A 15,806-nucleotide genomic window follows, 5' to 3' on the forward strand; every position below is an offset into this window, starting at 1 on the left:
CTGATACATTCGTATAGATATTTTGGCAAACTAGCGATGCTGCAAGAGTATGTGACTTCCGGAAATATCAGCATTGAGACGGCACGAGTGTGTAGTACGGAAAGAGGGCCTCGAGCAGTACAGGGCATGGGCAGTCTGCAGGCAGCGGAACACGCCAAGATTGCCCAGGACAGTTACAAGTGTTAACTTGGAAAAGTAGCAGGTTTTCTTGTTTCGATGAGGCTGCATGATGCGGAGATACTTATATAAAGTTGTCGTTACCTTTGTGGCATCTGCACTGCCAGTTTGGCACATTTCCATGCAGATTTTCATTCTGCCACAAAGGTACTCACCGAGGTATACTCACTGTGTGACTGTTGTGGCTGTGGCTGTGATTATCGTTGTACAATGCAAGTTAATGAGCTCTAAAGCCTACAGTTTACAGTACATCTACCGGGGGGGTCAGCTCGTCGGGACCTGTGCCGCATGTACATACAAGCTTCTGAACGAAGTTTTTCAGGATGAGGTTTTGACAATGCTCACCTGTTACTGGCCTGAATTTTGCTATTGTAAAGAAAATGTGTTTCAATGATTTAATCTTGTTATTTGAAGTGCATCATTTGTTAAGTTTACTGAATGGTGATCTGCACCCTTAACTATTTTATTGTTTTTTTTTTTTATGCTTTTAAGTAAAATTTTGATGTATTTTGTAGGTGTGTCAAACTATGTTGACTATTCACTTGCAGTTTCAAATAACATTGTTGAAGTTACCTTACTGACACCTTTAAACTACTTCAATATTCATAGCCTTTAAAGCACTTGTTGGTAACTCCCCACAATTTAACAGCTATTTTACAAGAGCTTAACCGAATAATTAAATGCACTCACGTTACCCACAAGCGCCTTATGTAAACTGTTCGTGTTAAAAAAATTTGTAAATTCTTTGGCTGAGGATGGACTCATGTCACTCAACATTCCCGCATCTTTTGACCATTTCCCAATCCGTCATTATCTGCTGACACTGAGCACTGAACGACACACATGTTGAGCAGTATTTGTCTGACCTGACACCTTCTACAAATTGCAAAAACGAGATTGCAAATGCCTGCCAAAACGTCGAGTAATCTGTGCCCGATGACTCTTGCGGCACACCTGTAGCGACAATTTCATGAAAAAAAAGGAAGATTAACAGATTGTTAGAGACAGGACAACTAAACGGTTTGGTCAATAGGTCTTGTGGCAATAAGAAATAGGTCACTGTACACATAAACAATGGGATGAGAGACCAATCAGCTACACTAGCCTCTATAAGGAGCAGACGCCTGGCGTGGCAGTGACTCACCTCTGCAGCTCCTGCTTGGCCCTCTCCTCCTCCTCCTGCTGTCGAGCCGCCTCCTCTAACCTTCTCCTTTCATCCTCCTCTCTTTGCCTCTCCTCCTCTTCTCGGCTGGACAGATGCATGAAAGCGACATATTATACACGGGAAAAGAAGGGGAGTTTGTACAAAAATCTTAACGGGCAAGAATTGTGAAGCAGTCTCCCAGGAGAACTTCACGAGTCACTACACTGTTATAAACAATGCATACATTATAGTTTAAAGAAAAAACACAGAATGAAAACACACTACAGCTATACAAGATGGTGGGCGCCATTTAGTATTTCACAAATGGCTCAATATATGTCAATTACATTTTCGAATGGTGATAAATAGGAAAACGTGAACAACTGACTGTGTATTTATTCATTTTTTTACACTATGTTTCCCAGTGAGTGACATTTCAGTGCATCTGTACAACAGGAGTACAGTTATACATTTCCCACTATGCCCAGTTTATACACTGGAGCACACACCAGCAAACAGGCTTCACTGAACAAGAATTCTGTCTGGTGTAACAGTAAGTGAGAGCAAGACAATGGCATTTGGCCATGTTCAGTTCACATCAGCTGGTTCTCCCTTGTTTTCCTCCAGTTGTCAATTTTTTAGGTAACGGTGAAAGTTCAACTGTGAAAGTTCACGTTTTCTCTGCTTCGGCACTAGCAGTATAAAGAGAATTTGTCTGTTGTCGCATTTACATACTACTTTTGTTTTTTTGGTCTGATGTAATTACATTTTGCTGGAGGCGTATTGAGTCTCAATTTTATCTTCGGTAAGGATAGAAGCTGAAGTAATTAATTAAAATTTGTGCCAATTCCTTCAGATCACTAGATCATATTTACCTGAGGTACAGGCAAGATTTCCCATTACATACAAAGCTGAGGTGCCATTCCAACTTTGGAGAGCCTCTATAGTATTGACGATTTCAGAAGGGGGAAATCAAGATGGGCTGGGGTGTGACGTTTGTGTTAGGGAGGGCACTGGACGAGGGTAATCCATCCAGATGTGTTAGCCACAATGCCAGGGTGATTTTGCGGATAACATATGTGCCTAGTAAGCTCTCAAGTCCCAGCCTAGGCACAAAATTTAATTCATTACTTCAGCTGCTATCCTTAGCAAAGACTTCTGTTTTTGGAGAGAGCTGCATGGGGGACACAGTGGTCAGAAGAGAATGCAATGTTGCTGAGAGAAGAGTGTACATAACATAGGTGCTTGTGGGGTCTGAGAGATCCACAGCACAAATGCTAACGTGAAACTAATACAATTGGTATACTCCAACTAAATTACTTTGTGACTGACAGATTGCTGTATTGCCAGTGAGCAGCCACCTGTGATCCACGAGGCGCTGCATGTACCCACAAAACGAGCAACACGGCAAAGCAAACGGTGCTGGAGAAACAACTACAATTGGCTGGCCCCTACCACTCAACACCTTGAAATGTCAATGACAAAGTAATTTTAATCAGGGTACAGAAAATTGCTGAAGCACTCAGAGGTCCAACTGGAGATGTGACAAAGGTGATAAATTCATTTGATCCTTCCATCAGGTGGAAACGTAATTAATCAGCGGGAGCTCTGTATTTCTTTTTATTAAAACTGAACAGCACAATGAACTTCCTTGAAAGTTAACAGGTACAAATACGCATCCATTATGTTCACTAAAAGTAAAATTGTATGAAGACCTGATCAGTCAGGTTGCTAACACTGGTAGAAGTAATTGTATGCCCGATGATCACTGTTATTTTAAAGGTTTCTAATCAGAATAAATAAAGATGATTTCCCATAATTACACTACCTCCTTTCTAATGAACTATACAGCAGATTTTATTAAATAGCCTACTTAATAGGTTGAATGAATATTTCACATTTCATTTATCATATTTTATTGACATTTATCTTCATTATACGTAGTTGAAGTGAATGTACAACAGCTACTGAAATCCAAAGCACTTTCTAATAACCACAGTGTAAACATCAGCCTTTCTCCAAGTTACGTTGATCGCCAGCAATTAGTGTGCCGTTTTCGAATTTTCTCCTAACTTCTAGCGAAAAGCCAGCAAGAAGCACCATCTGACAAGTCTGAAGTTTTGGAACATTGCTAAGGAAGGCAGGAGCTGCAGGTGTGCTACCTTAATGCTTGCGTACAAGTTCAGGCACCTACATTCTTCTTCTCCTTACCTAATTTGTTTACTTCATCAAAAACAATGCACTCACCATGCAAAACTAATCCAATCTGAATATCAAAGCTTTGTGCTGCGGTTATAAGTGGTGATGTTATCAATTGAAACACATGTGATAATTATAAGTGACAAAAAAAAAAAAAAAAAACAAGACTGTGGATTTTGTTAAGGTTGTCACCTGACATTTGTTCTCTTCTAATTTCATCCAATCCTTTCAGTGTAATGGTAGCGAACACTGGCGAATTATCAATGAAAGCTCATTCGCTTATGTCCATTTCCATTTGCTCCCATGTAAACCAGCCTTTAACAGTTGTGAGAAAATGTTCACAAAAGGTGACAAATATGCTAAATGTGAGCTTTGATAGCAGCAAACATTGCAGTTTCTGCACTGTTAGGCAAACAAGGTGAAACAGGGCTTTTCCGGCAGTCTCAACTTTCACACTGAAGAACCTCATTTATGTGGACTGAGTGGGCCATACGTAATCCGGATTACTGGAAAATTAGGATAATATGAAAATATTCTACTAAATGTGAAGCTCTTATAGGCACTACAATATACAAATCCTTTATTTTGGCACGAACAAGAAACCCACTTTTTGATCATCTTTATAGTTACTGTAGTCTACTCACATTTATTTACTGAAGTAGTGTGCAAATTTCTTTTGTGACAAACTTGTGTGGTGTTCAAGAGCAGCACGAAAACAATAGATGTTTCCCTAACATCAGCTCAGATGGATTTGTCTCTTGCTGACGTTCTAGATAAAGTCAATTTTTCCAGCTGTGCCATTGCTTACAAAAAAAAAAAAAAAAAAAAAAAAAAAAAAAAAAAAAAAAGGGGGGGGGGGGCATAATTTGGAAGCCACAGTCTTTTAATGGGTAGGATGTGATAAGAATGCTCAGATTTATCTGCATTATAAATCTGATGTAGAGTTCAATTTTCAGAGGAAATAACTTCTTCAAATTAGTTTGTGAAGTTTTCTGCAGCACTGTTCCGTCCAAAAACACTTTCACCTGACACTGAAAGCTAGAATATGCCATGACGAGTGTTCCATCTTTCCAACTGACCTCGGCTAGCTAAGAAGTTGGGATCGTCGTCAGGTAGCTCGCCATTTAATTTTAACACTTTTTCCTGCAGCGCATGGCAGGACATCTGAACAACAAACACTCTTTTCTCACAGAACCAAACAAATAATGCTTCATCCAGTGTTCATTTCATGCTTTCCTCATTGCACATCATTTCTTCAAACTGTATTTGGTCATCATTTTGAAGCACAAGCCTTCAATTTCTTTGCAGTTCCAGTCCGAGACAGTCACTGTCCCTAAACCACATTCTGCAGCTATGTTTTTCCACAGTTTTTCTTTGTCTAGTTTAATGCTTCCAACTCTCTACCCTTTGAAAAAAGGACTTTCTTTCACTTTGAAGCCATTTCAATGATGTGCACTCAAAATACACAACAAAAGAACAAAAGCAGTACAGTTTTGTAACTGTGTAGGAAACAGTTCTACACAGTCACGAAGCTGTACCGCTGTTGTTCTTTTGTTCTGTATTCTGCTGTAAGCAATGGGAGTGCCAATCTCTATGCAACCTGAGGCACCACCATAACAACTGTACATATACAGTACCGTACCAATGTACAACCCATACTTTCACATAAAAAACTTGAATCCCGATAAACCAGAAATCTGGATTAATGAGCACCAGATAAATGAGGCTCTTGCATACTTAGCACCTCATCACTTTTTGTGGAAAATCTACCTGCAACTCTAACAACCAACGTATCAGTTTTGAGCACTCTCGACTGTCATTATAAAGGGTATTGGGTTCCATGTCCATAAAGTTATTTTTACTTCAGTATCCTGATAGATACAAAAAGTTATAAATATTTAACTGTACAACAAAATCTCACTTTATACCATAATTTAGATAAACCATAGATTTCGATACCTTGAACCAGTCATTAAACATCAAGAATACAGAGACTATATTACACACCTATGTAACAATGCTTACCAGATTTTCTTGCTAATCAATCATTTCAGAATTTTATTAAGTTCTAGTAGTTAATGAACTTTGTACGAGTTATACTTCAACTAACTAATTTTCACATCTAAAAAAGCCAATGTGACTTCACTGGCGTGCCTCTTCAACTGAGACAAAAATGCTTGTGCTTTTTAGAGTACACAGCTTGAGTGATCTTTGTACCAACACAACAGGGGAAGAAAAAACAACAGATAAGGAGGCTACATCCACTTACAGCAAGCATCACCTTATCTTGTTTAAACATCATTCGAGCGGGCTGCATTCTGTGTCAAGAAATATTAGGATCTTACTAGTGATTATTAACCTCAAAATTCTGCATATACTGTAGTCTGCTTGCATCCAACGAACATTATGAATGGCCAGTAACAGATCCTTATGGTCTAGGTTTGGCCCAATTTCTGCTTCCTTTTACCTTATATTCTTCTTTCAACCCTCTGGGTTCAATTACACCACAGTCGAGCTCAGACTTTTTCTCAGTTTACTCCTTAGCAACTTGACAATATTTCTTCTTCTTTTGTGTCTGTTTGCAGTGGGCCACATTATTTCAGCTGGCCCTTTCCTTGATCTACAACCTACAACCAACTCTATGAGCCTCTCTTCTTTCTATAGCTTATGTCATGCCAACTTTCAACCTCAAAACACTGGTGTGTTCCAGTTTCTTTTTGAAAAGGTCACATTCCTAATTGTCTTTGTGACGCTTAAAGGTTTACGATCCTGTTGAACTTCAAAAAAAGAAAGACTTTTTTGTTCCGAAAACAGGTAAAGTTCTGTTTAGTCTGTGTATTTGGGCTTATTGTGTAATTCTTACAAAGAAAGCAATCCTTTATTGCTCCATGTCTGTCCCCTTTCTCCACATGCAAGTAAAGCTTGCTAAACTACCGTCTTCTGTACCAGTCATTCTCTTTTTCGGGACCTAAGGTCTCCTTTAACATCTTAGATTCTAATTTCTTACCCAGACCTCTCCTATTCACAATGAGACATTCTGTTGCACACAAAGCCTCTTGCTGAACGAAAGAACAACAGTTGCCTGGGACTGCAGTCATGTGCGCGCACGCGCGCGCATGTGTATCTATTGTTGACAAAGGCAATTGGCGGAAAGCTTTAAGTGTGAAAATCTTTTTGTTGTGCCTATCTGCGACTCATCATCTCCGCTATATGGTGAGTAGCAACTTTCCTTCTCATAATATTGCAACACCACCTAAGCTTGACATTGAATGACATAATTCATTTATTGCAAACACCTCCAATTAGCTGATATATCATTTCCATCTTGCTGATCCTAGATGTGAAGGGTTCTCTTTCAGCAGAGTTCGCGTCTATCCACACTCTCAGGTACTTTTTTTGTCCCTCTTCTATATTTAGCCCTCGCAAACACCGCCTTGACATTAGTTATGAAATCCAATTTTTCAAAGAGATCTGGAGCCTCACCCACAGCAATCGATTCTCAGGTCTGTTTCCACAACCCATTCTGTCACCATCATTGACCCATTTATTACACAGTTCCTTGAACCATTCATCAATGCATTTTTCCTGCACACAGTTGAAAAGGAACCTCAATTGCTTGCCTCTGCACAAAACCAATCCTAATCTCGAAGGCAGCTTAAAACTTCCCACCAATTTTCACTTTACAAATGGCTTCAGTCCAGCTCGTTGGATGATTCTTCTTGTTTTGCTGTGTATGTTCATTTTTTCCAACACTTGGAATAGTGGATTTCAAACAACAAACATCTCGTTCCTGAACTTCAGATACAAAAGTACAAATTTAGGGTTGATGAGCTGCTCAGCACGAAAGGGTCCCTTCCTAATGCCTACTTGATATTCTTCCAGTTGTGAGGAAAAACGCCCCTCTGCTTTATTAAGGGTCTGCAAACCTGTCAGTTTTTTACTTTTTCCCTCTGAATACATGAATTTTTATGGAAATTCTACCATCCATAACACTGAGACAAGCTAACTCAAACAGAAGCTCAGTAGTAAGTTCATAAGACTGCAGGGAGACGATGTGTGCTAGTCCACTCCCATCTAAGATGAGTATTACACCAGTCTCAGTCACTGGAGAGCGATCAAAGTGGAAATGTGAACGCAACTGCCACCTGTGCTCCTCACTGCCAGACTGAAGCATCAGCATGATAATTGGTTCAATGTGGAACAGAATAATTGGTCTCTGGTAAACTGGATTCTTTTTAAAATGGTTTATTGTCTGGCACAATCACACAAAATTTCAAGAAAAATCATAAGAAAAGCAGCAGTTCAATAACAAGTACGTTGATAAAACCACACTGTCAATCTCCATGTGCTTGTGAATGAAATATTGCTCCCTCTTATCATCATAAAATTATGGCTGCTGAAACCAGTAATTACCAGAGGAAATTTTATGCAGTTGTGCTGGACAACAAATCATCTTAGAAAGAATTTTATCAATCACAGACATCTCCGTTACAACTCAAACGTTTCTCTTTCCAAAACTGATAATTTGTATAGTGACATTTCAGCTCATACCAGGCATATCTGTAATCTGTAAGTTTTGGCACCTCAGAGAATATGGGGGTGCAAGCACTGATAGCCTGGACTTCTTTCAGGAGTGCTAGTTCTGCAAGGTTTGCAGGAGAGCTTCTGTAAAGTTTGGAAGGTAGGAGACGAGATACTGGCAGAAGTAAAGCTGTGAGGACCGGGCGTGAGTCGTGCTTCGGTAGCTCAGTGGTAGAGCACTTGCCCGCGAAAGGCAAAGGTCCCGAGTTCGAGTCTCGGTCGGGCACACAGTTTTAATCTGCCAGGAAGTTTCATATCAGCGCACACTCCGCTGCAGAGTGAAAAGTCTCATTCTGGAAACATACCCCAGGCAGTGGCTAAGCCATGTCACCGCAGTATCCTTTCTTTCAGGAGTGCTAGTTCTGCAAGGTTTGCAGGAGAGCTTCTGTAAAGTTTGGAAGGTAGGAGACGAGATACTGGCACAAGTAAAGCTGTGAGGACCGGGCGTGAGTCGTGCTTCGGTAGCTCAGTGGTAGAGCACTTGCCCGCGAAAGGCAAAGGTCCCGAGTTCGAGTCTCGGTCGGGCACACAGTTTTAATCTGCCAGGAAGTTTCATATCAGCGCACACTCCGCTGCAGAGTGAAAAGTCTCATTCTGGAAACATACCCCAGGCAGTGGCTAAGCCATGTCACCGCAGTATCCTTTCTTTCAGGAGTGCTAGTTCTGCAAGGTTCGCAGGAGAGCTTCTGTAAAGTTTGGAAGGTAGGAGACGAGATACCGGCAGAAGTAAAGCTGTGAGTACCGGGCGTGAGTCGTGCTTCGGTAGCTCAGTGGTAGAGCACTTGCCTGCGAAAGGCAAAGGTCCCGAGTTCGAGTCTCGGTCGGGCACACAGTTTTAATCTGCCAGGAAGTTTCAACAGAGAAAATTGTCAGTGGTTCTTGAAAGTGTCACAATAAACATGAAATTATATTTAAAAATTATGGGAGGTGGTTTCCTTGAACAATGTCTGCATAGCTGACAAAGCAGTCCTGTAGCTGCATTCGTAAAAAATACATGCATTTGGTTGCCTTGTTTTCTTTCACCTAATATAACAAAAAATGGTTCAAATGGCTCTGAGCGCTATGGGACTTAACATCTGTGGTCATCAGTCCCCTAGAACTTAGAACTACTTAAACCTAACCAACCTAAGGACATCACAAACATCCATGCCCGAGGCAGGATTCGAACCTAATATAACATTTTATACTCAATTTCTTCAGAGTGTGAAACACATTTTAGGAATAGGAAAGGGTCCATTTAAACACTGTGACTGATGGTGTCGCTTCCAAGCCTCACTGATTCCTGTATCCACGAGTCGTGGTGCATATCAGATGTGTCAGTGCTGTTCCGAATCATCCATTTGCTACCCACAGCTGCCGGCATCTATCTCTGCAGCATTGCACTTTCTCATCACTTTACACATAAAAAGCTTGTTGCATCAGAAGTATGGGCTGCCTGATGACAAATGGGTGTTTTTCCTTTTTTTTTCCTTTCAAAATCACAAAAGGACGGAAGATATTCGTGCAACGGATTTACAAAAAAATAAAGTAATATTTTAGGCACTGGAAGGGCTTAACTGCCTAGGAGCAATATCTTATATTGTTTTAAAATAAATGTACATACAATAAATACTTCATTAAATCTAGGAAGCCCCATTTACACAAATCTGTTTAAATTTTAAAAGATGTGCCACATAAAGGATTAAAGAAGAAATGATGTTTCCCAAGATTGACCACTGACACATGACACAGCCCATCCTAGGGCAATGCCATTCAAAAAAAATTGCATGCTAAATTAATATTTCCCCATGCCTTTCCGTTTTCTGCAGGTTTTTTTATGTGTTTGGTCAAACAACACAGAGCACAATGAAAGGCAACACAGTAGGAAACAGTAAAGTAATGTGTAAACTTTAACTACATATTCCATAAATTACTTACGCTAGCCTCTCCTTCTCTTCAACATCTCGTTTATGAGCTTCAATAAATGGAGCGAAGGATGGACACAGATTGTCTAGCCTCTCCACAAAGTTACACATTGCCTCCTCAGGAGACATGGTACCCAACTGCTGCCACGCCAACCTGATAAAGTGAAAATGTTATTCCCATAGTGCCAGAAATTCTAACTGGGTACACTAGCACATATGCTCTAGTTAAATATTATAGTATCAAACTATGGAAACTCCAGGTAGGAATATCAACAATGTAGGAAAAGATAGGCTGCTACTTACAGTAAAGAAGACATGTCAAGTTGCAAACAGGCACAAGATGCCGGAGTTGGCGGTCGTGTGCACATGAGCTGTGCTTGCTTTGTGTGTGTGTGTGTGTGTGTGTGTGTATGTGTGTGCGAGCGCGCGCGTGTGCGCGCGTCTATCTCTTTACTGATGAAGGCTGTGGCCGAAAGCTACATGTGTGAATGTTTCAGTCATGCCTTTCTGCAACTTGCCATTTCTTCTTTGCAGTAAGTAGGAATCTATCTTTTCCTACACCGTAAATATTATAGTATTTCGTTAGTCAGTTCCACATTCCACAGATCATATTCATGATAAATATTATGAAGGGTAATGTGTGTACTGAGCAACAGCTAGCAGAAACAATTAAAAATATACACTTATTTATTAGGCCACATGCTGCACATTCACACATTTCCAACTAGCTACTTGTTTCTATTTATTAATTCCTCTACATTCCAGAAAAAGCTGTTACGGGTAGCACAACATTCACCTGCATATTAAAACACTTGCCAGATGTCAAAAATGCACAGATCAAACATATAAATATTAAAAATCTTTGAATATACATTAATAAATGTACTGCCAAAGATAGCTGCTACAGCCTATACTTAAAGGCTTGAAAATGTCAGCAGTCCTGAACACCAAAGCATATATCCCCAAAATTGCATTACATCATTCAACAAAAACATCGTATGCCACAAATATAAATTATAGTGATAAAAATAAGAGATTAAGATTATTCATTACTTACATGTTGTCATTTGAAATGTCTATGGTGAATAGTTTTTGTGGAAATTAATCCATACTTAAATAAGACTGTGTTAAATGTGCACATTTTCATAATCTACCCATGAGGATCATTAGATTGAGATGTTTACCCATGACACATGCACATCTCAATCTAATGATCCTCAGCTTAAAAAATTATGCTTTCTTCACGTAATGTATAGCCTTAGATGATCCTGAATAGTGGGAAATCTTCCAAGCTGATAAAAATTGTGATGGTACTGAACAAATGAGATACTAATTTGCAGTCTTTCCTTTACATACTAGTTGTTCTTGTGGATTTCTCTGATATTTTCCACAGAATGTGCAGAACCATGTTTTTACGGACAGCTTCGCACTGTTGAGATTGATCTATTATCAATACTTTCTCAGTATCTATACCCAGTACAATGGTGGAACAATAAAAAAAAAAAAATAATAATAAAAAAAACTTGGAAAGTTATAAAATAACAGAAACAAGGCAATCCAACAGCTGTGAAAAGCAGAAATCAAGAAGGGAAACTACAGTTATTACATTTCATGAGGGCATACAGCTGTACTGTATAGCTTAATGATGACTGCGTCATCTTGGGTAAAATATTCCAAAAACTGAATTGTTCTCCAGTCAGATTTCCAGATGTGGACTGCTTTCAGGAGGATGCTGTCTGGAGAAAAGCAAATCTGGCATTCTAAGGTAGACCAAGGAATGTTAGACCCCTTAATTAAGTGAGCAGGCTACAGTACTTGAAAATAGAAATGGATAGGTTGAAGTTAGGTGTAGTGGGTATTAATGAGATGCAAGGAGAATAAAAGATTATTGGCACAAAATCAAATAAGTGTAAAACAGAAGCAAGACTTATAATTAATACCAAAAATAGGAATCAGAATGAATTGCTGCAAACAGCATAAAAATGGAGCCACCACACTAAGACAAGTGTATATGCCAACTGCCACCAATCATGTTGGATATTTATGAAATGTCTGATGGGACAAAATAAATTATTTACAGACAAGTCACTTTAAAGAGATCCCCGACAGTTACAGTGGACTGGGTGCCACAGCTTGGTGCCACTACTGCAACCAGTCACATTAGGCAATTTTGTAAATGTCTCTATGGCAACACCTGAGTGTTACCAGAGTTCTATACACATCTATTGTTTTCACCTACAATCACTTGCACTTTGCAGTTGAAAGCTGGCAACAGTGCTACCAGCTGTCAGGGATCATCTTACTTTGATTAGACAACAGTTCATTAACCCTTTAACTGCTCTGGACATGTTAACGCGTGCACCTTTGTACCTGTTCCTGTGTGTTCTGAATGTCTTTATGCATGCCACCAGTCCTTCTATCTGGTACTCTGAATGTGTCTAAGTGTAGACACATTCAGAGTGCCAGGTAGGACTGGTGACGTGTGTAAACACGTTCAGAACACACAGGGACAGGTACAAAGGCGAATGCGTTAACACATCCAGAGCAGTTGAAGGTTTAAGGAAGGTGAAAATTTAATTGTACTGGATCACTAAGATTACAGAGTACAATTTAATCATTACTAACACTTGGTTTAAGAACATGAAAGAAGGTTGTATATGTGGTAGAGGTGTGGAAACACTGGAAAGTTTCAGACAGGTTATATGACATTATGAGAAACTTTTTAAAAAAAAACATTTTTTAAGCCAAAATACACTTCCTGTCAAAAATGTGGGCTTTGACCATAATTTATTGGTTATGAACAGCACATTACAACTGACAAAGTAGCAAAAAAGGCTGGAATTCAAGGAAAAAGAATCTGGATAAACTGAACATACCACAGGTTGTTTAGAGTTTAAAAGGAAACATAAGGCCATGTTGGACTGAAACAGGGGAAAGAAGTACAATAGAAGACAAATGAGTAGCTTTGAGAGATGAAACAGGGAAGATAGCAGAGGGCAAAAAGGAAAAAAACAAACAAGATACTGAATTTATTTGATGAAACGAGAAATTAAAAATTCCACAAATTAAAGAGGTAAAAGGGCATACAATGGTATTGACAGAAAGTGCCCAAGAAGAAACGGGTAGAGGAGAAATACAAAGCTACAAAAACAGTGCAAGGCTATAGCAAAAGTATATCCCACATACACAAATCTATATAAAAAAATCTTTGGAGATACTTGGGAGAGCCAACCACGATAAAACTATTCCACCTGGTGTGCAAGATGTACATGAAATGGGCGAACTACCCTCAATACTTCAAAAAGAATGTAATAATTCAATTTCCTAAAAGGGCAAGTACTGACAGCTTAAATCATGGTTGCAAAATACTTACACAAATTATTTACAGAAGAATGTAAAAACCGGAAGAAGCTGACCTTGGGGAAGATCAGTTTAGGCTTAAGAAAAAGGTAGGAACATGTGAGACAATACTGACTGACATATCTTAAAAGATAGTTGACGAATGGCAAACTTAAATTATTAGCATTTGTTGATTCCAAGACAGCTTTGAAACAATGTTATCTTGAGATATGAAGTGCCAATTGTAGAAAAATGTGTTACTGGTTCTGGAAACTGTAACTAACAACCTAGTTTGTTTATGGAGTCCAAACCAAAATACTGTGCATTTTGTGTTGAGTACCAGTACATCAATCAAGTCTGGTAGATTTTCTTTTTGCTATTAATTTTATATAGTGTGTGCAAGCGATTATTATTTTTTTCCCGGTCTTGTTTAAGTGGCCGTTGCCTACTCGACACAAGCAGCTGCCTTATTTCATTTCACTATTTTCATTCCATTCATGATTTACATTACCTGCGATCCCTGCCAATAACATCCAGCACACCTAGAGGTGGGAGAGTTCCTGGATTGTAACGCCCATGCCTCGCTTGGCATGTCAATGCTACTAAACCACATTTTGCTTCGTATGATAACTGAACTGCCTTGCCCTCTTTCTCTGAAAATAAAAACACGAATGATCATATGGAAATCATTGCACTGATAATTTGCACTGTTAAATGGAAACATTAAAAGAGGCACAATACGGATACTCGAACACTAACAGTCATTTGAATGAAATAAGAACTGATATATGAAATGTGCATCTGTACTACAAACTGACAACCGATTATTTGTCTTAAGTGTGATGGTGAACGTATATGGAAGGACATGAATGAAGGTGGAAGTAGTGAAGAATACAACAGCAGTCAGCTTTGATCTCTGACATAAATCAGTTCGGCCGAAGATTTCCAGCATAAGCACACACCCCGTTCTGCATCAGTTTTGTCAGAGAGTGTGGAGGAGTGGGAAGAACTTCAAGGCTGACTCTTACCTTTGGAACGGTTGGTTGGTTGGTCAATTTGGAGGAGGGGACCAAACAGCGAGGTCATCGGTCCCATTAGATTAGGAAGGAATGGGGAAGAAAGTTGGGTGTGCCCTTTCAAAGGAACCATCCAGGCATTTGCCTCAAGTGATTTAGGAAAATCACAGAAAACCTAAATCAAGATGGCTGGATGTGGGTTTGATCCATTGTCATCCTGAATGCATGCCCAGTGGGCTAACCACCTTGGAATAGGAAACTGCCCCTACAAGTGGGTAGAATGAGCAATGATCAACAGCCTGAGCATGCAGAAGGTAATGGAAAACACTGCATTAAGGACGCACACAATGTGTATCCATGAGATATGTGGTCTGTAAGATGATGATCTCTGCTTTGGCAAAACATTCTGGATTACTTGCCCCATCAGATCCCTGGCAAGGGACTGCTAAGGGAGAGAGAACAATGGGGGAAAAGAAGAGACTAACGAACAAAAGGGTAGCATTCTAAGAGCTGTAGGGTGACATGTCTGGAGCCTGAATGTGGGAGGGAGGCTAAAAAGTCTGAAAAGAGAAATGGAAAGGCTCAAACTACATGCAGTGGGGGCCAGTGAAGTGACACGGAAAGGAAGATAACGATTTCTGGTCAGACGAATATAGCATAATAACAGCAGCAGAAATGGTATAGCTGGAGTATGATTCATTATGAATACGAAGGTAACGGAGAGAATGAATTATTGCCAACAGTTCAGATTTGTTCACATCAGAATCAACAAGGAACCTAGGCCAACATCAATAATATAGGCCAACAGCACACATGCTGATGTCACAAGACGAAGATTAAGAGAGAGATAAAGTACAAGGACACTGAACACACAATTTGGTATGTAATAGGAGATCATAATCTAATAATCATGAGGGATTGGAATTCGGTATTAGGAGAAGGAATAGAGTTATGGGAGAATATGGTATTGGTAGCAGGAATGAGAGAGGAGAGAGACTAATTGAGTTTTGCAATAGACTTCAGTTATTAATAGCAAATACTCAATTCAGTAATCCCAAGAGGGCGAGGTGTATTAAATAAGGGTTAACAGACACAGGAAGATTCCAGCTGGATCTCAGAATGGGCAGACAGAAATTTCAAAATCAGACATTGGATTGTAAGGCACCCCCAGGAGCAGAGAGAGACTGAGATCACAATTTAGTAATGATAAAGAGTAGACCAAAGTTTGAGAGATTTGTCCAAAGAATCAATGTGGAAAGAAGTGCATACTGAAGTAACGAGGAATGATGAGATGTGTTTGAAGTTCTCTACAGCTGTAGATGCTGCAATAACGAATACCACAATAGGCAGTTCAGTTGAAAAGGAATCTACATCTCTAAAAAGGGCAATCACAGAAGGTATCATAGGTATAACAAAGGTGCGGAGGAACAATGGTAACAGAAGAAA

The 15,806-nt window shown here is 39.6% G+C and overlaps 1 protein-coding gene across 1 annotated transcript in view; it reads right to left on the reverse strand.

The window, feature by feature from the left end:
* LOC124550948 (Golgi resident protein GCP60) overlaps positions 1–15,806 on the reverse strand; it is an 89,288-nt gene that overhangs the window by 54,962 nt on the left and 18,520 nt on the right. The window contains exons 2-4 of the mRNA XM_047125760.1: positions 13,856–13,997; positions 10,019–10,159; positions 1,322–1,426 (exon numbers count right to left, since the gene is read on the reverse strand). Of these exons, the coding sequence (XP_046981716.1) occupies positions 1,322–1,426; positions 10,019–10,159; positions 13,856–13,997 (388 nt within the window). The remainder of the gene's footprint in view (positions 1–1,321; positions 1,427–10,018; positions 10,160–13,855; positions 13,998–15,806) is intronic.

Source organism: Schistocerca americana, chromosome 9 (genome assembly GCF_021461395.2).
Source record: "Schistocerca americana isolate TAMUIC-IGC-003095 chromosome 9, iqSchAmer2.1, whole genome shotgun sequence".
NCBI lineage: Eukaryota > Metazoa > Arthropoda > Insecta > Orthoptera > Acrididae > Schistocerca > Schistocerca americana.